At 38.7% G+C, this 23,188-nt stretch overlaps 6 protein-coding genes and 2 pseudogenes across 6 annotated transcripts; 3 read left to right on the plus strand and 5 right to left on the minus strand.

The window, feature by feature from the left end:
- The first annotated feature begins 15 nt into the window (after positions 1-15).
- Positions 16-2,962, plus strand: LOC105948863 (dihydroceramide fatty acyl 2-hydroxylase FAH1). Its single transcript, XM_012972112.2, has 7 exons — positions 16-367; positions 1,421-1,491; positions 1,717-1,809; positions 1,903-2,099; positions 2,185-2,290; positions 2,367-2,513; positions 2,632-2,962. The coding sequence occupies exons 2-7, from the start codon at positions 1,441-1,443 to the stop codon at positions 2,749-2,751; spliced, it is 714 nt and encodes a 237-aa protein (XP_012827566.1). The 5' UTR covers positions 16-367; positions 1,421-1,440; the 3' UTR covers positions 2,752-2,962.
- Positions 2,963-3,055: 93 nt separating this feature from the next.
- On the plus strand, positions 3,056-4,985 carry LOC105948903 (berberine bridge enzyme-like 22). The gene has a single exon (XM_012972163.2). The coding sequence runs from the start codon at positions 3,203-3,205 to the stop codon at positions 4,853-4,855; it is 1,653 nt and encodes a 550-aa protein (XP_012827617.2). The 5' UTR covers positions 3,056-3,202; the 3' UTR covers positions 4,856-4,985.
- A 114-nt stretch (positions 4,986-5,099) lies between these two features.
- Positions 5,100-7,007, minus strand: LOC105948737 (berberine bridge enzyme-like 21). Its single transcript, XM_012971965.2, has one exon. The coding sequence runs from the start codon at positions 6,873-6,875 to the stop codon at positions 5,199-5,201; it is 1,677 nt and encodes a 558-aa protein (XP_012827419.2). The 5' UTR covers positions 6,876-7,007; the 3' UTR covers positions 5,100-5,198.
- An 864-nt stretch (positions 7,008-7,871) lies between these two features.
- On the minus strand, positions 7,872-9,987 carry LOC105948859 (berberine bridge enzyme-like 21). Its single transcript, XM_012972107.2, has one exon. The coding sequence runs from the start codon at positions 9,762-9,764 to the stop codon at positions 8,166-8,168; it is 1,599 nt and encodes a 532-aa protein (XP_012827561.2). The 5' UTR covers positions 9,765-9,987; the 3' UTR covers positions 7,872-8,165.
- Positions 9,988-12,227: 2,240 nt separating this feature from the next.
- On the minus strand, positions 12,228-14,152 carry LOC105948826 (berberine bridge enzyme-like 8). Its single transcript, XM_012972062.2, has one exon. The coding sequence runs from the start codon at positions 14,077-14,079 to the stop codon at positions 12,475-12,477; it is 1,605 nt and encodes a 534-aa protein (XP_012827516.2). The 5' UTR covers positions 14,080-14,152; the 3' UTR covers positions 12,228-12,474.
- A 1,169-nt stretch (positions 14,153-15,321) lies between these two features.
- LOC105948825 (berberine bridge enzyme-like 18) lies at positions 15,322-17,254 on the minus strand. Its single transcript, XM_012972061.2, has one exon. The coding sequence runs from the start codon at positions 16,641-16,643 to the stop codon at positions 15,582-15,584; it is 1,062 nt and encodes a 353-aa protein (XP_012827515.2). The 5' UTR covers positions 16,644-17,254; the 3' UTR covers positions 15,322-15,581.
- LOC148766118 (berberine bridge enzyme-like 18 pseudogene) lies at positions 16,725-17,228 on the minus strand (annotated as a pseudogene).
- Positions 17,255-20,730: 3,476 nt separating the features above from the next.
- On the plus strand, positions 20,731-22,463 carry LOC148766119 (tetrahydroberberine oxidase pseudogene; annotated as a pseudogene).
- Positions 22,464-23,188: the final 725 nt, after the last annotated feature.

The raw sequence follows: 23,188 nt of genomic DNA on the forward strand, positions 1-23,188 counted from the left end.
AATGAGTTGTAACATGGACCCGCCAGGCTGGCAAATGTTAGAATCCAACGTGATGTTCAAATATATGCTGGCCGATTCCTCAAACCTGCGGCCACGATCTTCTCTCCCCCATCCCACCCCCATCTTTCCACCCCCCACCCCCCCCCCCCCCCCCCCCTATATTATTATATTTATTTCACTACTCTTTCTATACTTTGAGATTAACCACACTCCTTTTATGCGCAGCCCCTACTGTTTATTTATTTTAAATCCCACCTAAATATCTCTTTATTTTCTGAAGAAATCACACTGTGAAGTGTGGTTCGTCTTCCGATAGTGGGGGGAAATCTCCGGTTCAATTTGGAGATTTTGACGTCCATTGTTCTGGGTTAGTGTTTTTTTATTTTTTTCGCCATTTTGTTTTTTGTGAAAATCAGATTTTTTTTATCTGGTTAGTGTTGGATCTGAGATTTATTGCGTGATTCCGTACGTTTTTATAATTGGGTTTTCTGTTGTGTTCATTTGGTGATATGGCGACAACAATGGGAAATTGTGAATGGTTCAGTTCAGATTTTTGAGGCCGGCATTCCTTCACTGTTCTCAATAACATGTAAATCTGGAAAATACATACATATTTTTTTGGAATTAGATTCTAAATGTTGGATTTGTTGAATGGAGTTGCCGAGTAAAAGGGTGGAAAAGTAGCTGGTCAATGTTTGAACTGTTCTAGTTTGCCCACGCATAATGCGAAAATTCTTCCGTTGAAGTTAATTCACATGTAAATTGTGATTCATTTCACGGTACAATGCATTCATAGTTTTGAATTGGTCAAATTTTAGGGATGTTTGGACTTTTTTTATGTAATCCATTAATCTACCAATTGAAAATGAAGATATAGAATCTGTGTTCACCTTGCTCGTACCTTTTGCAGTTATGGAAAATGTTTCAGATGAAAACTCTGCTTTTTTCCCTCATTTCTTTCACGGGTTTTGAATCTAAGCATGCATCTCTTAGATCCATGATAATGCTCTTAGAACTCTATGTGTCATTTGCTGGCCGTATTTCGTCATGTTTATATATCTGAATGTCAATCAAGAATAATACATCTTGAATAATGGAGTGCTGACTGTGAACTAAATTGTGGACACAAGTATTTTCATATATGAATGGACTCTTGTTTTTCTTAGAAGGCAAAGCATGACAGACACTTGCATGCATGGTCGATTGACGGTACTGCAATAATATTTAGCTCTGTCAGATGTCTCTTTCGGTTTATTGTTGTATATTAATTTAGCGTGTAGGCACAAATGTTGTTCATTAGGAGCTCGTTAAATCTTTTAGCTCACTGCTCATCTTGCAAGTGCCACTACATTTTCTCTCCAACCAACACTTGTACAGTATTGTACCTGACTTATTCTTTTATCTTATCTTAATTTGACAGTCATATTTCGTGGTTCCAAGATGGTGGTGCAGGGTTTTACCGTTGACTTAAACAAACCTCTCGTTTTCCAGGTAATACCGAGTACACCTATAGACGGTGTATGCCATTTTGTATAGCTTTGATTTTTCTCTTGTTCGATCATTTGACTACCAACTTTGGAGTGATGACGTCTTTCACCTAGGCAACACTGATACACAAAATTATGAAACTCTTTTCATTGATGCAGCCATGAACATTCCTTTACTTATGCAAATTGCTTTTATTCCGATATTTGTTATTAATGATTATTTCACTAGGTTGGCCATCTTGGTGAAGCTTATCAGGAGTGGGTTCACCAGCCAATTGTCAGCAAGGAAGGCCCTCGTTTTTTCAAAAGTGATTTTTGGGAGGTATTAATGATAACAGTGCACTAATATGTCATTATGATTCACTTAGTAGAAAAAGTTTTCATCACTAATAAGCAATTTTCCCACTTTGAACAGTATTTGACACGGAACGAATGGTGGGTGATTCCCCTTATTTGGCTCCCGGTTGTTTGCTGGTCCCTTTCAAGAGCTGTTTCTTTTGGCAATACAATTCCCGAGGTGGTATTATTGACAGTATTTGGCATTTTCGCCTGGACATTGGTCGAATATACCCTTCATCGCTTCCTTTTCCACATTGAGACAAAGAGTTATTGGTTAGCTCTTGGTCTCTCGATCTAATCCCTTCTTCTTTGTCTGTTTTGCTAAGTCTCCCTGTAATAAAATAACTTGTTCTTGCAGGGGTAACACAATGCATTATCTTATCCATGGTTGTCATCATAAACACCCAATGGATGGTCAACGCCTTGTTTTCCCTCCTGCTGCTACAGCTGTGCTTTTATTCCCAGTATGTTCGTTGGGCCTTTTTTTTTTTTTTTTTTTTTTTCTTGAAAATTTCAACTTTCTGACAATGTGAATTGCAGTTCTGGAATTTGATAAAATTAATTTCCACTCCGATGACTGCTCCCGCTGTATTTGGTGGGGGTCTGCTGGGATATGTGATGTACGATGTAACTCATTACTACTTGCACCATAGCCAGCCAACCAGTGAATTCCCCAAGAATCTCAAGGTAAACAAACACGAGGACATTTTCGTAATTTAAGCACACCTCGTGTTTTATCTGTAATTTATAGTTTAATATTATTTTGCAATGACACTGTGTTCGTGTGTTTCGTATGGTGGTGCAGAAATATCATCTAAATCATCATTTCCGAGTCCAGGACAAAGGCTTCGGCATCACTTCATCACTATGGGATAAGGTTTTCGGAACTCTGCCTCCTTCAAAACTTGCTGGCAAAAGCAGATGAGAAATTCTTCACCATTAATGAAAGCGCTTCTTCTTCGATTCGTAGTTTAAATTATCGATGAAAACATTTGTTCAATCATTATTCAATTCTTAGTTTGTATAATTCGGTTATTTTGTTGCTTAGCTGCACTTCCTTTTCGATTGCTTGTATAATGTATCATAGAAGTTTCATGAATTGAGAATTCCAGTTATTAAATTGTATTGGTTATTCAGTGTGTATATTTGTAAGGGTAGATTAGTCTTTTACTATTTATTCCTGGCCTGTCTATTTATTACTCCCTCTTCAGGCAAATACGTTCATTAAATGAACATTAATTGAAGATACTAAATATGTTCATTAATTAATGCACAATTACAAATCAATCTATATTATATATCTTCCGTAAAATAATTATAGTTGCAGAAAAATGAATTAAAAGTTTTAAATGTTCAGTGAGAAAAAAAATAAATAAATGGGTAATTTTGCAGTAGTAATCTCAATTTTATTTATTTTATCAGTTTCATGTTTAATCAGTTGCGATGAAACCAAGTACCAAACATTTATCCAGTGTATCTCCGATCACTCTTCCGGCCAGAACAAAATCCTGCAGCGGATTCACACTCCGAATTCGCCGGCATATGTGTCACTGCTTGAAAGCGCCGCCCAGAATCCACGGTGGACTAATTCCACCGCCCAGCGGCCCTTTCTGATTGCGGCGCCGCATAGAGAAGCGGAGATTCGCGCCGTCATTCTCTGCAGCAAAATGTTCGGCCACCAGATCAGAGTGAAAAGCGGTGGCCATGACTACGAAGGTCTCTCCTTCCGTTCAGAGACGCCGTTGTCTTTCATCATGGTGGATCTCTCCAACCTCAATCGCACCAAAATCGATTTGGAGGAGGAAATTGCTTGGATTCAGACTGGGGTGAAATTAGGGCAGCTGTACTATGAAATTGCTAACAAGAGCAGTACCCTCGCGTTTCCCGGCGGGTTGTACCCGACCGTCGGCTCCGGCGGGCACATCAGCGGCGGAGGGCTCGGGACTCTGATGAGGAAATACGGCATCGCGGCGGATAACGTTCTCGACGCCCGAGTTATGGACGCCAACGGCGTAACCCTAGACAGAGAAAGCATGGGGGAAGATCTTTTCTGGGCAATCAGGGGCGGCGGCGGAGCAAGCTTCTGCGTGATTCTCGCCTGGAAACTCAAGCTTGTCAGAGTTCCGGAGAAGTTGACCGTTTTCACAGTCCGCCGGAAATTCGAACCCGAAAACCTGCATCTTCTCCAAAAATGGCAGAACACTGCACACAAGGTCTCTAAAGACCTCTTCATAAGAATCCTGTTACAGACCGCCCCAAAAAAGGATACATCCCTCGAAAAACTCGTTGCCGTTGGGTATAACGGGCTTTTTCTCGGCCCGGCCGACGAATTCGTCTCTTACATGGAAACAATCTTCCCGGAATTCGACCTGAAAATTGAAGATTGCTTCAGTGCACCGGCCGGAAACTACAGCTGCTCCGACAGGCCCTGCATCAAGAAAGAGTGTTTCCAGGTGCCCTGGATTAAATCCGTACTCTACTTCGCCGGAAAAAAACTGGACGACCCACCGGAGATCTTGCTCCAACAAAGGGTGAACAAACACAGTTACAGTAAAGGGACTTCCGATTTCTTGAAATCCCCTATTCCCGATGAGGGTTGGAAAATGATACACGAAATGTTTAATACCGGCGACCATCAAATGATGATAATGGACCCTTTAGGAGGGAAGATTGACGAGATTTGGGAAGACGAGATTCCGTTCCCACACAGAAAGGGCAATCTTTTCAACGTACAGTATTTGAAGTATTGGGGAGTTAACACGAAAAACGAATCGAGTAAACATATAAAATGGATGAGAAATTTGCACAAGAAAATGAAACCGTATGTAGCTCAATCTCCAAGAACTGCGTACTTCAATTACAAAGATCTCGATTTGGGGAGAAATGACGAAAATTGCAGCTACAACAGGGCGAAGATATGGGGGGAGAAGTATTTCAAGGGCAACTTTAAAAGAATGGCTCGAGTGAAGGGTAAAGTTGATCCGGACAACTTCTTCAGAAACGAGCAAAGCATTCCGGTTCTATTGTAAGGAAAAACAAAATGTAAGAGGTCGAATCGAAAGTTCTGTTGCTGCTTTAGATTATCGTTCGCACGATCGATGAAATAATGTTTTGAATTACCTTAATAATAATATTCAATGGCGTTTTCGTTTCTACAAAGCAAGAGGTAAACCGATCGGTACTTTGCTGTCTTAGATCATGTCTATGTATGAAGAATGATGTTGTTAATTAGCTTCAAGATCTTGACACTAAATTTATAAATTTAAAAACAAATTGAAATTGAAATTCAATTATTTAGGCTGGTTAATTGGTATAAAATACAATATCCAGCTCTAGCCAATCTTTAATATGTGAATGATATCCAATCCCTTATTAATGCAACAGAGGTGGAATACTCTGTTCATTCCTAAAGAAATTATCCGGATCGACCGCAGTTTTCACCTTCACCAATCTGTCGAAATTACCCTTAAAATACTTCTCCCCGTACACCTTCCCTTCATCGTAAGTGTTCTTCCCATTGCTCGTAGTTCCAATATCAAGATCCCTGTAGTTGAGATAAGATTCCCTCGGATTCTTCGACACGTAAGGAGTCATGTAACTGTAAAGGGTCCTCGTCTGCTCGATATATTTCTTTTCCGCTTCCGCCCCTTGCTCTTTCCAGTTTGCGAAATACTGTATCTTGAATATATTTCCGTTTCTATGAGGAAACGGTGTTTCCGATTCACCAATTCTGCTCATTTGACCACCGTAGGCATTGAAAACCATCCCTGCTTTCCCCAACTCGATAATATTCTTCCATAGCCCTTCCAATCCATCTTTCGGAATCGGAGTTTTCAAATAATCAGATTTCCTCTTAAAGAAGTTCTCGGAATCAGATTTTCGATCCAGCAGTACCTTTTCCGATGTACCGTTGTTGTAGTTTGCCCAGTACAGCACCGATTGAATCCAGCTCGTTTCGATGCAGTCTTGTTGAGTCAATCCCAATTCAGGGAATTGGGATTTCATTACAGACAATAATTCATTAGCATTACCTAAATATTGTGCAATAAAAGTAACCCTCACAGTTTTCTGTCCAGGTGCCTTTCCTGAATTAGGTTTCTTTTTCTTTTTCATATCCAAATTAGGTTTCTTTTTAGTTAAAGAAGTTGGTTGCACAAGAAGCCTTATGAAGAGATTGTCGTCGATTTTGTTTGCAACAAATTGCCAACGGTAAAAAATATCGGTGACATTGTCTTCCAAGGTTTTCGCAACACGAAAAACCGTAACAACCGGTGGAACACGGACTAGCTGAATCTTGTAAGCCAACACAACCCCAAAGCTAGCACCACCACCGCCTCTAATCGCCCAGAAAAGATCCTCCCCCATCGATTTCCTATCCAAGATTCTACCGTTGGCATCGACTATCCGAGCATCGATCACATGGTCAACAGACAGACCAAATTTACGCAACATATTTCCATAACCGCCCCCACTTATGTGACCACCGACACCTACAGTGGGACCCACACCTGCCGGAAATCCATGGACTTTGCTATTCTGCCAAATATTATAGTACAGCTCGCCAAGTGTTGCGCCGGATTGTACCCATGCGGTTTCGCTCTTGATATCGACGGATACAGACCTGAGATTGAACATGTCAAGAATTATAAAGGGTACTTCAGACACGTAAGATATACCTTCGTAATCATGGCCGCCGCTTCGGATTTTGAGTTCGATTCCGATCTTTTTCGAACATAGTATGGCTGCTTGGACATGGGATTCTTGCAACGGGGTCACGATTAGTGAGGGTTTTCTCGTAGCGGGGGTGTTGAAACGGGGGTTTCTTATGTAATCTTGCAAAACGGAGGTGAACGAGGAATTATTTGGTCCGTAAACTATATTCGGGATTTGATTCTTGGTGTTATGGTTGCTCGATAGGCACTGGACAAAAGTGTCGTAATCCGACGAAGCGAACGAGTAAGAATTGAGGGAGACGAAAAACAACAGAAGCAACAACATTTTTGAAGAAGAAGAAGACATTGAAGAATTGGTGGTGATGTTTTTTCTCATGTGTTGAAATTTGATGTCATTATATAATAAGGAAAGGTGAGAATGCTTTGTGATTCTGTGTGCCAAAAACTGCAAAAAGAAATATGTTTGGGCAACCCTTTATTTTTGTTTGACTAATTTCATGTAATCTTTCTTGCTAAAAACAGAAATGCAATAAAGAAGATTATGGAAGTATTTTGGTCATACGTAATTTTGTTATTGGCATAACTTTTTGATGCCTTATTTGGTGAGTTGAATGCCTTTAAATGCTTTAAATGTGGTCATACAATATTTGGATTTTGATTATTGGAATATGATATTTGTAATCCATTCAGGCCTCGTTTGATTTATTTTTATGGGATTGATAAAATTTATGGATTGATTATATTGTCATAAAAACGGAGGGTAAATTATCGTAAAAATCATCTTGTTTTGGTAATTACAATCACCAATCAACTATTTACTTACTTGTTTACCCTTACGGTCTCAAATTCAACAGAATCTTCTAGATTCCGTGGAATGCTTTTTTAGTTTTGTGCAAAAATACAGTTTTTGATGCACCACATCTTATGATCATGTTGTTTCAAAATGTGGAGTTCGAATGGGGTAAAACAGGTACAAACTGGAGAATATTCCACATAATTTAGAAGATTCCACAAAATTTAACACCGCAAAAGTGAACGTGTAAGAGAATTCATAATGAGAAGTGATTGTAATTATCCAAATATAAGGGATTTTTTCCTAATTTATCCAAAAATGTAAGATGCTTATCATATTATGTAAAACATTATGTAATTTTGGATTGAACATACTTCAAATTCTTGATCAAAATCAAGGCCCTTTTGTCCTAACTGTATAATGTTGTCAAATCCAATCATTGTTCACAAATTTCAATCTAGCATAATTTGTTACAACCTATGTTTAATAGAAACTGCGGGTCCAATTATCATGAACATTGTAAAAAAGCATATTTAACCATTGAAACAGAATCTTTGAGATATTTAAATTAGTATGATATGACCAAGTCATAAACAATAAATTTCATTGCTTCAAAAGATTGTTCTAGACATGGGTCTGCCTGCAATAATAACTCAATCAACACCAGTGTCACACATAAATACACGTGGACGAATCTTATGTGACAGAAAAAAAAAAAATAAATAAAGGCAGTTTCAATATATCACGAGATGCATCTCTGCACAATGTCAAAAAATCATAGTATATATTTTTTGAACACTTTAAATGATAAATTGTAGTGGTAATAGTAGTAATACAGACAAGGACAGTGGCGCGTGAATGTCAACGCCTCTATTATCTTGATCTTCTTCTTCCTTGAAAATTAAGTGTGGGGATGCTCTGCTCGTTCCTGAAAACATTGTCTGGATCAACCGCTGTCTTGATTTTAACCAGCCGGTCGAAATTACCCTTGAAGTATTTCAACCCATACACTTGCCCCTCGCTGTAGCTGTTCTTACCGTTGTCGGTGGTTCCGATATCCAAATCCCTGTAATTGAGATAAGCTTCTCTGGGATTGCTCGAAACGAAGGGAGCCATGAAACTGAACAGCTGCCTTATCTGATCCATGTAGTTCTTGTCTGCTGCTTCGCCTTCTTCGCTCCAGTTTACTGAGTACTGGATCTTGTAAAGATTCCCTGCTCGGTGTGGGAACGGTGTTTCCGATGCCGGAATCTCGCTCATTCTTCCGCCGTATGAGTTGAATACAAGACCCACTTTACCAATCTCCACCATTTTGGCGAACAGGGATTCCAGCCCGGATTTGGAAATCGGGGTTTTGACGTAATCGGATTTCCGTTTCAGGAAGTTGACGGAATCTGGGGTTCTGGTGAGCAACGCTTTGGGTGAAGTTTTGTTGTCGAAATTGCCCCAGAATAGAACGGAGTTGATCCAGGGCATTTCTTGGCAATCTGATTTTTTGAGACCTAAAATCGGGAATTGGGAATCTGTGATTGGGAGGAGCCTGGAAGAATCGCCGAGGAAGAGTCCGATGAATGTTGCCCGGACGCTTCGTTTTTTGTTCCTGGTGATTGGTTGAAGAAGAACCCTAATGAAGAGATCGTTGTCCATTTTGTCGACGATTTGCTGGTACTGGAAAACTGCATCGGTTGCGTTTTCGTCGTAAGGCTTTTCGATTCGGAAAACTGTGACGGTTGGAGGAACCGGGACTAATTTAATCTTGTAGGAGAGTATGACGGCGAAGCTGGCGCCGCCGCCGCCGCGGATTGCCCAGAAGAGATCTTCACCCATGGTTTGCCTGTTCAAAACCCTACCGTTGGCGTCCACGATTTGGGCGTCGACCACGTGGTCGACTGTCAGGCCGTACTTCCTCAGCAAGTTGCCGTATCCGGCGCCGCTGATGTGGCCGCCGACGCCGACGGTGGGGCAAACGCCGGCGGGGTAGCCGTGGACTTTGCTCTTCTGCCAGATCCTGTAGTAGACTTCGCCGAGCATTGCGCCGGTTTGGACCCAGGCGGTTTCGTCGGTCATGTTGACGTCGATTGACCGGAAATTGAACATGTCGAGTACGACGAAAGTGGCGGCGGAGACGTAGGAGATGCCCTCGTAGTCGTGGCCGCCGCTGCGGATTTTGAGTTGGACGCCGAGTTTCTTGGCGCAGAGGACGGCGGCGCTGACGTGGGACGCCGCCGTGGGGGTGACGATGATGCTGGGTTTGGGGGTGGTGGAGACGTTGAAGCGGCGGTTTCTGATGTAGGATTCGAGAACCTTCGCGAAGGAGGCATTGTTTGGGCTGTAGACTATACTCGAAATTTGGGCGTCGGGGATTTTAGCTCCGGCGAAGCACTGAACGAAGTTGTCGTAAACGGAATCTGCAGATGCAAAAGTCAAAACACCGAGAAAATACAGTAAATTTAAGACAATGAATTTCTTCATTTTTTCTCTTCAAAAATCCTTTCTTTATTTTTATTTTTGTCCTCTGGGGAAGAACCAAGAGCTCTTTATATATAAAGGGGGGTGGTGGTGGGGCCGATAAGAAGAAAACGCGATGTTTCGTCGAACCGCCTTTTAGAATGAAATTGTAATTATCTCTTTATTATTGGTAATTGTTTATTAAAATTAAATTAAACTGCCCTAATCAAATATACTAATTTTCTGGACCGTACTATATTTTCTTACAACTTTTTTCACATGTTGTCGTTTTATGTATTTCCCGGACGGCAAATATTAATACGAATATAATTGGTAAGATCATCATGTGATTTATCTACTTTCACTTTGTTTAATCATTTCTTATATTTTTTTTTTTTTTAGTATTTACAAAACAAAAACATCAAAAATTGTTAATGTTATCGAAAATTAATAATTTATTTGTGATAATACTCCCGTTAGATTATTATTACATATTTCATCCATGGCTATCTCACTAGTCGATAGCTATCATTTAGAAACTTCAAATCCAAGTCTCGAGTGATTTAAGCCAACGAATCCCATTAATTAATTAAGTTAAAGGCTTAAATAACATTAATTATAGAGAATGCATATTCAACTTAACATAATTTTGTTAGATCTGTTTATGGAAAGCAAAATCCACCAAATTAAGCACAATTAACTTTTAATAAGTAATTAAAACCATGAATCATAGGGTAACTGTATGATTGGGGCTCATTTTTATTTAATTTATTGAAGAAACTTGTGATTTAACTATATAAATGTATTGGGTAATTATTTTATTCACATGCACTATGTATTATACAAAACACACAAAGACATGTAAAACATCTTACACATATTATCACGTGTGACGAGCTAGTTGATCTATAAAATACTGAACGCTACACCTGGTGAATATAACCAGACACCCAAATTAATAAGATTCCCACTACGGGTTCAGTTATGGCCCAATGGTTTTTAGAAATATAATTATAAAATAAATAAAAAAGGACCATGTTAAGAAAAGAGCCACCCGGTGAAAATCACCGGGTGTAGCATCGTATTCCCCACACTTACTTGTATGTTAATAATAATTACACACATTTTCCGGGGTTGGACTTTTATGCCACAAAACTTCCATAATAGTTTGACCATTTGTAATAACGTGTGTGGAATTGCAGGAACAGCATCTCCGAGTATTTACACTTTAGAGAGAAGATAACCACAATATGAGTGGATTTTTAGTCAAACTAATTAATTCCTCTTAAAACTCTGCATGCACTGTGGTCCGAGCTTCTTAATAATAATAATAATAATAATAATAATAATAATAATAATAATAAATAATAAATAAATAAATAAATAAATAAAAAATTCTAATATTTTATGAGAAAAAAAATAAAAAAAATAATACATGCACGTCAAACGAAAAATATGGGAGTTAGTGGATAGATTATGGTGGGTGTAAACCTAATTAGTGATTGTGATTTTCAGCATCGAAGGACAGATTTTGGTGGTGGGAAAAAAGAAACACGTTAATAGGCATTGTCGTGTTGACTTTTGATGGAAGTATGATAAGTTCAGAAACCAGTGGTTGACTTTTGTGTTTGACTTGGTCCCTTTAATTTCTGTGGCTGTGCTTCTTTACAATTGCGTACATTATTGATATTCTAATTGTATATTACATTTGGGCTTCGATAGTATCATTAACCAATTAGGATGGCCCAATTGTGTTTAGTACTACTCGGCCCAATATTAATTAAGTGGGCCTGGTCCATGTGCAATGCTTATGTGTTCCTAGGCCCCAAAATAATGAAATAATTCTTGTTGCAACACTAGTATTTCCTTTGACATAACAATAATCGATTTTTGGGTTCTTGTTGGATTCCAACAACTCAAGCCTACTAGTACAATAGGCTTGCTTGTTCCGTTAAACTCTTGGAAGACTCTAAACCTTCGGTGGTCCTGACCATTTGTCAGAGCCTCTCGATTAATCCAAGCCATCCACTCAAGGTATTTTTACCTCGGCCTCTCTCCCAAACTCGACTTTCTAATCTTTTCTCTCTCTCTCTCTCTCTCTTCTCACCGTACCATCTCAATAAATGCACCATGGCAATTTTCAACTACCACATACTGGGTAGTTCGGGTTAGATCTAGGTTTTCTGGGTGATCTGTGCTTTGTGCTTTAGACTTGCTTCCTTACATCCACTTAATTAACACAGGAGTGTTAGGACAATCCTCCACGGGTAATAAGTCATTTATTTAATGTATTAAAAGTTTTTGGCTTTTAATTTTTCTTGAAATTATGGATAGTAAACTTCGCCATAATTTAGTCAATATATGAAAATGGGGACAAGCTAAGGAATTAAATCCATCTGTTCTTTCTAGAACACATCAGACTTTTCAAACCCTTAAACTTCAACTTTCCAATAATATTCTACGTACATATTTATAATTACACACAAATTAAAAGACGCAATATATAATATATTTTATTCTGTAATATCAACAGTAAGCACATGAACAATGTACTATTATTTTCAATCAAACATACAATATAATAAAATAATATAATTAATGGAATATATTTTTATATGATGAATATATAGTATGTATATATACTAGAAAATATATATATATATATATATATATATATATATATATATATATATATAATTTAATTATGTGACTAATTAATTAATTCGATCTTAATTCACTTCCTCCAGGGCAAAACCGGAATACTTTGTTCGTTCCTGAAAAAATTACGAGGATCAACTTTCGTCTTGATTTTCACCAACCTGTTGAAATTATCTTTGAAATATTTCACACCGTAAACTGCTCCTTCAATGTAACTATTCCGGCCGTTGCTGTTGGTTCCGATGTCGAGATCTCTGTAGTTGAGAAACGCTTCCCTCGGCGCCATCGAAACATACGGAGTCATAAAAGCAAACAGCTCCGCCGTCAGATTTAAGTACCGGTTCGCAGCTTCTTCTCCGTCTTCGTTCCAGTTTGTTGCGTATTGGAGCTTGGCAATGTTGCCGGCTCTGTGCGGGAATGGCTTCTCCGACGAAGGAATCTCCGCCATTCTACCGCCGTAGGGGTTAAACGTCAGCTGTGGGGTTTGCAGCTCCACCATTTTCTTGAATAGCAACTCCAACCCTTGTTTCGGAATGGGTTTCTTCAAGTAATCGGATTTCCTCTTCAGGTATGTCAGAGACTGAGGAACCCTACTCAGAAGAGCGTTCACCGGAGTTCCCGCCGGAAAGTTTGTCCAGAAAAGAACCGATTCCACCCAGCTCATTTCCGTACAGTCTGTTTGGTTTAAACCCAGTTCGGGAAAGCTAAGGTTCATCACAGACAAAAGTTGTTGCGAGTTTCCAAGAAACATGGCGAGAAATGTAGCCCTGTTCGTGCCGTTCACGACGTCTAGGGTTAGCCGGAGGAACAGTTCTTCCGGCAACTTATCGGCGGCGACTTGCTGGTAACGGTAAACGAGTTCGGATAAATTCCGGTCGTAAGTTCGCCGGACTCTGAAAACAGTTACTATCTTCGGGACTGAAACCAATTTGATTTTGTACGACAGCACAACACCGAAACTGGAGCCTCCGCCGCCGGTAATAGCCCAGAAAAGATCCTCCCCCATGGATTTTCTGTCCAGAAGCTTACCGTTGACGTCGATCATCTGAGCGTCGACGATGTTGTCGACGGAAAGGCCATACTTTCGCATCATGTTACCATACCCACCGCCGCTGAAGTGGCCGCCGACGCCGACGGTGGGACAAACTCCGGCGGGGAAGCCATGGGTGCTGCTCTTCTCCGCAATTCTGTAGTAGATTTCTCCGAGAAGCGCGCCGGATTCAACCCAGGCCGATTCGTCTTCAATGCTGACGTTGACTGATCGGAAGTTGAACATATCAAGTATGAAGAAATTCGGAACCGCCGACCAGTACGAAACACCTTCGTAATCATGGCCGCCGCTGCGAATCTTCATCTGCATGCCGTTCGCCTTTGCACATACAATGGCGGCTTGAATGTGAGAAACGTGTTTTGCGGTTATAATAAGTCGTGGTTTAGGGGTGGTTGATTCGTTAAACCTCAGGTTTCTAATGTAAGTTTCGAGAACCGATGAATATGAAGAGTTGTTTTCATCGTAGAGAACTGCAGAGATCGGACTGGAGGGATCGGATTTAATTTTCAGACACTGAATAAAACCCTCGTACGATGAAGAATTGGAAGTAATAGCCCATGAGGGAGAAACTACTAATAAAAGGAAAATAGCCAAGAAGAAAGAAAATATTGAAGTAATTGAAGTTTTCATTTTTTTTTTCTTTTCTGAAATTGGTATGTGTTTTTTTTTAAATGTGATGATGAATATAAGAGCTTCTGATTATTGACTATATATAGACAATTAATTGTAGCACGTGAATTAAAATAATCAATAATTAGGTAATGCTAATTTCACAAAATTTGACTATGAAGATTTGCCACTAGGTAATATAATATAGTATTTTATATATGGTAAGTGTACGTAACATTAAATTCAAAGAGATAGTCATACAATCATGCAAGATGATGGTTATGATTCAGACACGTGCTTTTAATTACTGACAATTTCAATTAGGTAATCCGATCCTACTTATTAAATGTCAATGCTCATGTAGCTTTCGTATTGATTATTATTGTTGATATATTTATTTTAGTTTTTGAATTAACAGTAAATAGCAATTGCCGACGTGTATAAAATACTTTTCTTTTTTGAATTATTATATAATAAATCATCGGTGAAATAGTTTGAATTATATACATATGTGCAACCCACCTCCACCAGTTTAGTCGTGGTTCTTGACTTCTCTTGTTTAAGTTATTAAGGAATTATTAATTCTTATTAAATAAAAGGAATTAACTACATTTCATACTTTGACTAGATATCGTGGTCAAATTTAATGGTGGAGTAAACCATAATAATTGGGAAAATAATATAAAATTAAGAAGAAAATATAAAAAGGGTTGGAAGACAATTTCAAGAAGTGATGAGAACGTTGAAAATTGAAAAAGTCAACTTATGATCAGACGGCATTTCTCTAACCAGTGGGAAAATGATCTTGTAAAATATTTGACCTGTCTTTTATATAAAAATATGGTATATTGATTTCATTTTCTTCTAGAATTATTTGTTGAAAATTTTAAATTTGTCTGACTTTTAGAAAACCGATCTAGGTAGAGGCAATTAATAGTTTATGTTTGGTTTTATTTTCAAAATAAAATATATGGTCATATTTTTAATTTGGAAAATAAGTGATTATAAAACATTTTAGGTTGGTAAGTATTGTCGTCATATAATTTCAATTTGGGCCAGTTTTTTTAAGATAAGCCGATCAGATATTCTTTTGGGCTAATGGGCCTATTGAGAATTATTGTTGTAGTCCGGCCCAATCTAATATTTCTTTAGTAGGCCGAGTTTTTTTTTTATTTTTTTTAGATTTCCTAATTTTGTATTGTATTTTAAACAACTTACATTTAAAATTCAACAAAATATGAAACATTTATAATGCAACAAAACTAATATAAAATATATGAAACATTTGTTATTCAACAAAGGCATTGGTAAATACCCAATAAAATACAATAAAAACACATGCATACAAATTAAAATATACAATGAATACCCAAACATACATTCATTGTTCCTTAATAATGACAGAATACTTAGATCAACTCACATTATTTATGATGCATGCAAACATCTTTATTCAATAATTAGTAAATAAGCTAGGTCATAATTACAACATATATGACCCGCTACGAAAATCGACCCGTCAATCAAGACGAGTATGCAGACGCAACATAGGGCGGAATACTTTGCTCGTTCCTGAAAAAGTTGGTAGGATCCACCATTGTCTTCACGCGAACTAATCGATCGAAATTGTTCGCAAAATACTTCACCCCCCAAACCCTAGCCTGTTCATAGCTTGTACTATTATTATTGCCCGAGTGGAGACTAGTCATCCCTAAATCAAGATCCCTGTAATTGGCATAAGCCTGTCTCGGAGATTTCGACGCGTAAGTCGCCATGTAAGCGTAAAATCTCCTCATCCAGTTTAAGTGCTTTTCGGCTTCTGCCTTTCCTGGTAAATACCAATACAGCCCATATTCAATCATGAAAATGTTACCTGATCGATGCGGGAACGGGGTTTCGGATTCCGAAAAGCTGTTCATTTTGCCTCCGTAAGGGCTGAACTGCAACTCCATGTTCAGTTCATCTTCTTCGTGCATGAATCTCCATATTCCTTGGAGCCCATCTACTGGAATTGGCTCCTGCACAAAGTCCGATTTTCCCTTGTAAAATTGTCTGGTCGGTGGAGTTGTATCTACCAGAATATCCAGGGGTTTGTTATGTAGACGTGCTAGAAAGAGTACGGATTCAATCCAGCTCATTTCCGTACAATCTTTCTCCACTAACCCTAGCTCTGGAAATTGCTGTTTCATCAATGGCAGAAGATCTTGAACGCCACCTAGGTACAAGGTTGTGAAAGAAGCTGAAATTGTCCTTTTTCCGGTGGTCGGAGATGTAACACTTTTCAAGAAAATTCTGGTGGAAAGATTGTCATCGATCTTGTCGGCGATGTACTGCCACCTGTGCAGTAACTGGGTGACGTTTTGTTCGGTAGTTCTTGTGACGTTGAAAACCGTCACGGTTTCCGGTACGGTGATTAGGTTCACCTTGAAGGCGAGGACAATCCCGAAGCTAGTACCTCCGCCGCCTCTGATGGCCCAGAAGAGATCCTCCCCCATTGACCGGCGGTTCAAGATTCTGCCGTCGGAGTTCATTACTCTGGCGTCGACGATGTTGTCGGCGGCGAGAGCATGCTTGCGGGACATCATGCCGTATCCTCCGCCACTGAAGTGGCCGCCGACGCCGACGGTGGGGCAAACTCCGGCGGTGAAAGCAAGAGTCCTGCTTTTCTAGGCGAGGGTGTGGTAGAGCTGGCCGAGGGTTGCGCCGACTTGAACCCATGCAGTTTTCTCGTCGGCGGCGATTGTCACGGTGCGTAGGTTTCTCAGGTCAACGACGAAGAAGGGAACCTGGGAAGCGGAAGAAAGACCTTCGTAGTCATGGCCGCCGCTTCTGAGTCGGATCTCCACTCCGAGTTTCTTGGAGCAGTGAATCGCCGATCGGATTTCGTGCTCGTAAAAAGGGGTGAAAATGAGAAGAGGCTTCTCCGGGAAGGTAGCCGCCGGTCTTTGGTTTTCAACTTGAATAAGAGTTGAGTATGATGAATTATTGGGTGTGTAAATCAGGTGACTCGTTGCTGAGTTGGAGCTTTGTAACTCAACAGTAAGGCATTCAAGAAAGCCAGCTGAATCAGTTGAAGAAGCTCCAAACCCTAAAATTATGTGGTTTGTGAAAAGGAAAATTAGTACTAGGAATATTCCTAATAATGTAATATTACTAGGAAGATAAGCCATTTAATTTCTTGGTTTGCGTTTTGAGTGATTTTTCAGCTAGGTTTAAACCACTTCTATTTATAGGCGGTGTTTGCAAAAGCTTATTTAAAAGTATAAGTTAGTGATTGTGAGTTAAGTTGATATTAAGTCCTTAATTCTAAAAGTTGGGTGTGTTTGCAAAATATCTGAAAAATCAATTTAAATAAAAAAAAAATAGGTGCATGAGTGCTTTTAAAATTATATCCTAAAACAACTTATTTTAAGACAAGCAAAAACAAAAGTTAGTTTGTGAATACCTAAAACAGTGTGAGAAAAAAACACTCATAATTTATTTTTAAAAACTTTTGCAAACACCAGTATAGTCTATAGATAAACTAATTTTATTTTTATTATTATTACGTGTTGTGCAAAATTTTGATTCCATGATCAATTAGGTCCATGTAATATTTTTTTTTTAAATTAGTAGTATTTAAAAAAAAAAATCATTCCAATTTTGGAATAGATATTTTCATTCCAACTTCCCGTTTTTCCATTTTTTTATTATTGGAATTAACTTTTCTTTTTTAAAGAAAATTGTTTTTTTCTTTTCTCCCTTCCCAAAGTGCTAATTATAATCTGAATAGTAATAAGTAGCAGAGCCGTAACCACCACGGGTCTAGGGGGCTCCCGCCTCTACGGAAAAAAAAAAAAATTACTTTTTGTTATTGCATTTTGGTATTTATCTATTAATTTATAGATTTTGCCAATTAAGATTATATGCAAAATATTCTTTTTCCTTCTCTTTATTCACCCCATATTTTGGCCCCCAACTAAAAGCCCTGGATTCGTCCCTAATTAATTATATTATTTTATTTTGGAACCATTAAGGTTCAGGTTTTTGTATTCCTTACCCTTTGTATCCAATAATTTAATATTTAAATAAATCATATATAGGTAATAATTAAGTGCATATACTAGACAAGCATGCTTTCAACATGTGCATGGCGGCCATGCATACTTAGTTTTCAACTTTGGCAGAAGTAGTGACAAAGTAAAATTTGTACACTCTCATATGTCACCTCTTATACATCAACATATATATATTACAAACCAATCCCTTGATGCCACCTTAGCCCTAATCCTATTAATTACTCATGTTGAAAATACCACGTTTTTTCTCGCACGATGAATTATAACATCATCTCAGCTGTCAGGAATCGGACCAAACATGATGGGAATTGATATATCGAGAAGTTTCTGCATGCATGTCATTTTATATTATAGGGAGTGAGACAATATAAATTATTCGTATGATCTATTTATTCAATTTAGACAAATAGGTATAAGACAAGAGAAGCACAGTCCATGCACCAATTAGACACGCGCGCATAGTAATTAAACATCCTCCACTCCATTTAATTTATCTCCAAACATTAACGTACACCACATGCATGCATCCATATATTTGGCCTTTTTTATTCGGGACCAGTTATTTAAACGTATGCCATATCTTAACCTAATCCTAGTACGCATTAGTACTCCACCACCAATTAAGTTAACCCCTATCTATATGCTTACTATCTTCAACCATGGCCAACCAAATTACAAGCTATTATTATATTCTCCCATAAATTAAATATTATTATGGCAAACCATATATTAATTGTACAAACACCCAACCAGCTGGATTGTACACACACACACACACATATTCAGTAAAATATTAGTGGTTTAACCGTAGCTGAAAAATCACTCATTAACACGCAAATTTAGAAATGGCTTATCTTCCTAGTAATATTACATTATTAGGAATATTCCTAGTACTAATTTTATTTTTCACAAACCACATAATTATTTTAGGGTTTGGAGCTTCTAATACAACTGATTCACCAGCTGGTTTTCTTGAATGCCTTACCGTTGAGTTACAAAGCTCCAACTCAGCAACGGGTCATGTGATTTATGTTGGAAAAATAATCTGCTATGAACGTAAATTTGCCGAGGCGAGTTGACTCTGTCCTTAAGACGAAATTTCCCCGCAACGGTGCTAACGGAATAAATGGAAATCGTCTCCCAAGATACAACGGCAAGGCTTGGAATAGGAGCACTCCAAATCCCAAGTACAACGAACTGTACTTTGTGTAGAACTTTTCGAGAGAATCTGTGAAGGGTAGGCTTAATATGCAGTAGGCTTATTTCGGATTGAAGTGAGGAATTCTGGGAAAGTTAGGGTCTATTTATAAGGTTCGAAAAGTAGTGTCCTTTGGAGCAAAAAATGTACATTTGAATGGTTGCACCATTTCGAGTTGAGCCGAATGGGAGTGGTTGCACCATTTCGAGTTGAACCGAATGGTGCCATGCATGCTTAGGTTTCAACTATGGCAGAAGTAGTGACAAAGTAAATTTTGTACAAAACAATCCCCTGATGCCACCTTAACCCTAATTCTAGTACTCATGTTGAATACCAGAGCAGGACCGTACCTAACTAGTAGTACACCACGTTTTTCTCGCATGATGAATTATTACATCATTGAGCTGTCTGGAATGGGACCAAACATGTAGGGAATATATACATCGAGAAGTTTCTGCATGCAGGTCATTAATCATCAATAATTTAATAATAATTACATTAATTATTCACGAGGCAAACATTTTATTCAGCATATATGAACCAGCTACGAAATCGATCCTTTGTTATCAACAATCAAGACGTGGAATACTTTGCTCGTTTTTGAAAAAAGTTTGACGGATCAGTCTTCATACACTAGTAGAAAAATGTCTTTTTACTACGATCATTAACTGTAGCGAAAGGTATCAAATTCGTACTAAAAAGACTTTTGCTCCGCATTTGCTACGAATTTGTCTCGTAGCATATACGGGCGTGACGAAAACTTTGCTATGGTAAATGGCCGTATCAATTTTTTTTTGCTACGGTAAATCATAGTATTTACAACGACTTCAAAATTGTTTTGTAGTAAAAAATACCTTTTATTACGGTTTCTTACCGTAGCAAAAAAATTCGTAGTAAAAAATAAATTTTCTACTAGTGATAATATTGTTCACCCTCGCACTAAATTAACTTCATCATTTATTTTAGCTTCATATATATTTAGAGATAAAATTAATTTTATATGGCAGACGTTTTAATTCAATTTATAAGCTCATTTTTCAAAAAAAAAAAAAAAAAAAAAAAAGCACCAAACAGATATTCTTTTGGGCTAATGACCCAATAAAGCATTAGGCCCCAAAGCACTATACAGTCCGGCCCAAATAATTAAAAAGATTTACAAAATTCAAAACCCTATTTTTTTTATTAGAAACAGTTTCTAATAAAAAAAAAGACCAATTCAAAGGAAGACCTAAAAACGCGATGCTTGAAAACTGAAAAGTCAACAGCGTTTATGCCATGAAAAAGGAAAGTCTTCAAACCCTCCTAATTAATTCATACGACAAAAGACAACTTTGAATTGACAAATTCACCAATTCTTTACCATAATATATATGTGGTTATAAATAGTAGCTCTCATTCCTCTCAATTCTCATTCTTATTTCAATCAGCACACATACATACAATATTGCAAATTAATATCTTAACAATGAAATCTCTAAATTCCTTTCTTTTGATTCTTATGATCGTATCTATGATCCTTTCGTCGAATTCTTGCGATGCTCAATCGTCCCACATTCCGCCTCAAAATGATTTTCTACAATGCTTGTCCCTTCATTTGCCAAACAATACTGGAATTTCTTCCAGTGTTGTTTATACTCCTAACGACGCTTCGTATCTATCGATTTTACTATCTTCCGTACGTAGCCTTCGATTTCGATCATCCTCCACTCCAAGACCTCAAGTAATCGTTACCCCTTTCGAAGAATCTCAAATCCAGACAATTGTCCTTTGCGCCAGAGAAAACGGCATGCAGATTAGAATTCGAAGTGGCGGCCATGACTACGAGGGTCTTTCGTATACATCTCAAGTCCCATTTGTCGTCCTCGATTTGTTCAATTTCAGTGAAGTCAACATCGACGTTGACCAACAAACTGCATGGGTTGGAGCAGGTGCCATAATCGGGCAGCTTTACTATCGAATCAGCCAGACAAGTAAGACGCTCGCTTTTCCGGCAGGTGCATGCCCCACTGTCGGAGTTGGCGGTCTCTTTAGCGGTGGAGGGTACGGCCCAATGCTGAGGAAATTCGGCCTTGCTGCCGATAACATTATCGATGCTCGTATAATCGACGTTAATGGAAGGATTCTCGATAGAAAATCGATGGGAGAGGATCTTTTCTGGGCCATTAGAGGTGGCGGTGGCTCTAGCTTCGGTGTTATAACTGCATGGAAACTGAAGTTGGTTACGGTTCCGGAAACCCTAACCATATTTTCGGTTGGAAGAACCCTAGAGCAGAATGCAACTCAGCTAGTTCATAAATGGCAATATATTGCTCCGAATCTTGATGAAGATATACTGCTTTCGATTTCTATTGGACCGGTGAATTCGATTGGAGCTGCTGGTGGTGGCAAAACTATTCAAGCCAACTTCAATTCAGTGTATCTCGGTGGGGTCGACAAACTACTGCCATTGTTGGATCAGAGCTTTCCGGAATTGGGCGTAAGAAGGGAAGATTGCACGGAAGTGAGTTGGATGCAATCGGCACTTTTCTTCGGCGGATATTCGATACAAGTTTCGCCGGAAGTCGTAACAAGCAGAAACCCTGAAATTCGGAGCACGCTTCCAATAACAAGGTATTTCTTCAAAGCAAAACTAGACTACGTGCAGGAACCGATCTCGATCGAAGGGTTTGAAGGAATGTGGAAACTGTTGCTCGAGAGAGAAGCAAACATGGGAGAGTTGTTAGTAGTTCCGTACGGTGGAAAGATGAAGGAAATATCGGAAACCGCACTGCCGTTCCCACATAGAGCGGGGAATCTGTACAAAATTCAACAATTGGCTTATTGGGAAGAGAGTGGGGCAGTTGCATCCGAAAGATCGATAAGTTGGTCGAGGAAACTTCACGATTACATGACTCCCTACGTTTCAAAGTCTCCGAGAGCTTCGTATATGAATTATCGAGACCTCGATTTGGGAGTAAATAATAACGGAGATGGCAAAACAATTACGAGCTATGCGCAGGCTAGTGTTTGGGGGCTCAAGTACTTCAAGAACAAATTCAAAAGGTTGGTGCAGATAAAAACTAAGGTGGATCCGACAAACTTCTTCAGAAACGAGCAGAGTATTCCGTCCCTATATTCCAAGTCGTCGTCGAAAATACCTAACTAAAGACGGGGTAACAACTATGCTGCACATACACTTCTAGAAGGTGAAGAGTCCCGTATCCGACACCTGGACACTCGGATACACCCGGACACTTCTCGGACACCCGTGTCGGGACGTGTCGTAATTTCGCTAAAAGTAGGACACCCGTGTCGGGACGTGTCGTAATTTCGCTAAAAGTAGGACACCCGTGTCGGGCAGTGTCCACAATTTTAAAAAAGTTGGGACACTTCTCTTACGTTTTAAGAGAAAGTCCTAATAAAAAAAATGCGCATTTTCTATTCTCTGTAATACACATTTCCTCTGTTTTCTTTGTGAGTCCACCCAAAACTCCAAAAGTCTAGCATGCGACGGCGACAAAGAACACGAGCAACAAGGGCGAGCGGTTCTGTTATGCGATGAGGACTTATACATATTTTTTCCAATTTATAAATGTACCCCTATATTTTTATTATTTATAAATATACCCCTATATTTTTTATATTTACGCGTATCCCCCACGTGTCCGTATCCTAGTTTTTTGGAAATGTCGTATCACCGTGTCCGTATCCGCGTATCGCCGTGTTCACGTATCCGTGTCCGTGCAGCATAGGGTAACAATTAAGATAACTGTTCGAAATATTCTTTCATTTTTCTTCTTATGTTGACAATTAATTGCTATTATAACTTGTTTAGAATCCTTTATTTTTATTCTTTTTATTCTTTGTCAATTATGTATTTTGAAAATTTATGTTG

The sequence above is a fragment of the Erythranthe guttata genome, chromosome 13 (genome assembly GCF_056151865.1).
Source record: "Erythranthe guttata isolate IM_541 chromosome 13, IM_541, whole genome shotgun sequence".
Lineage (NCBI taxonomy): Eukaryota > Viridiplantae > Streptophyta > Magnoliopsida > Lamiales > Phrymaceae > Erythranthe > Erythranthe guttata.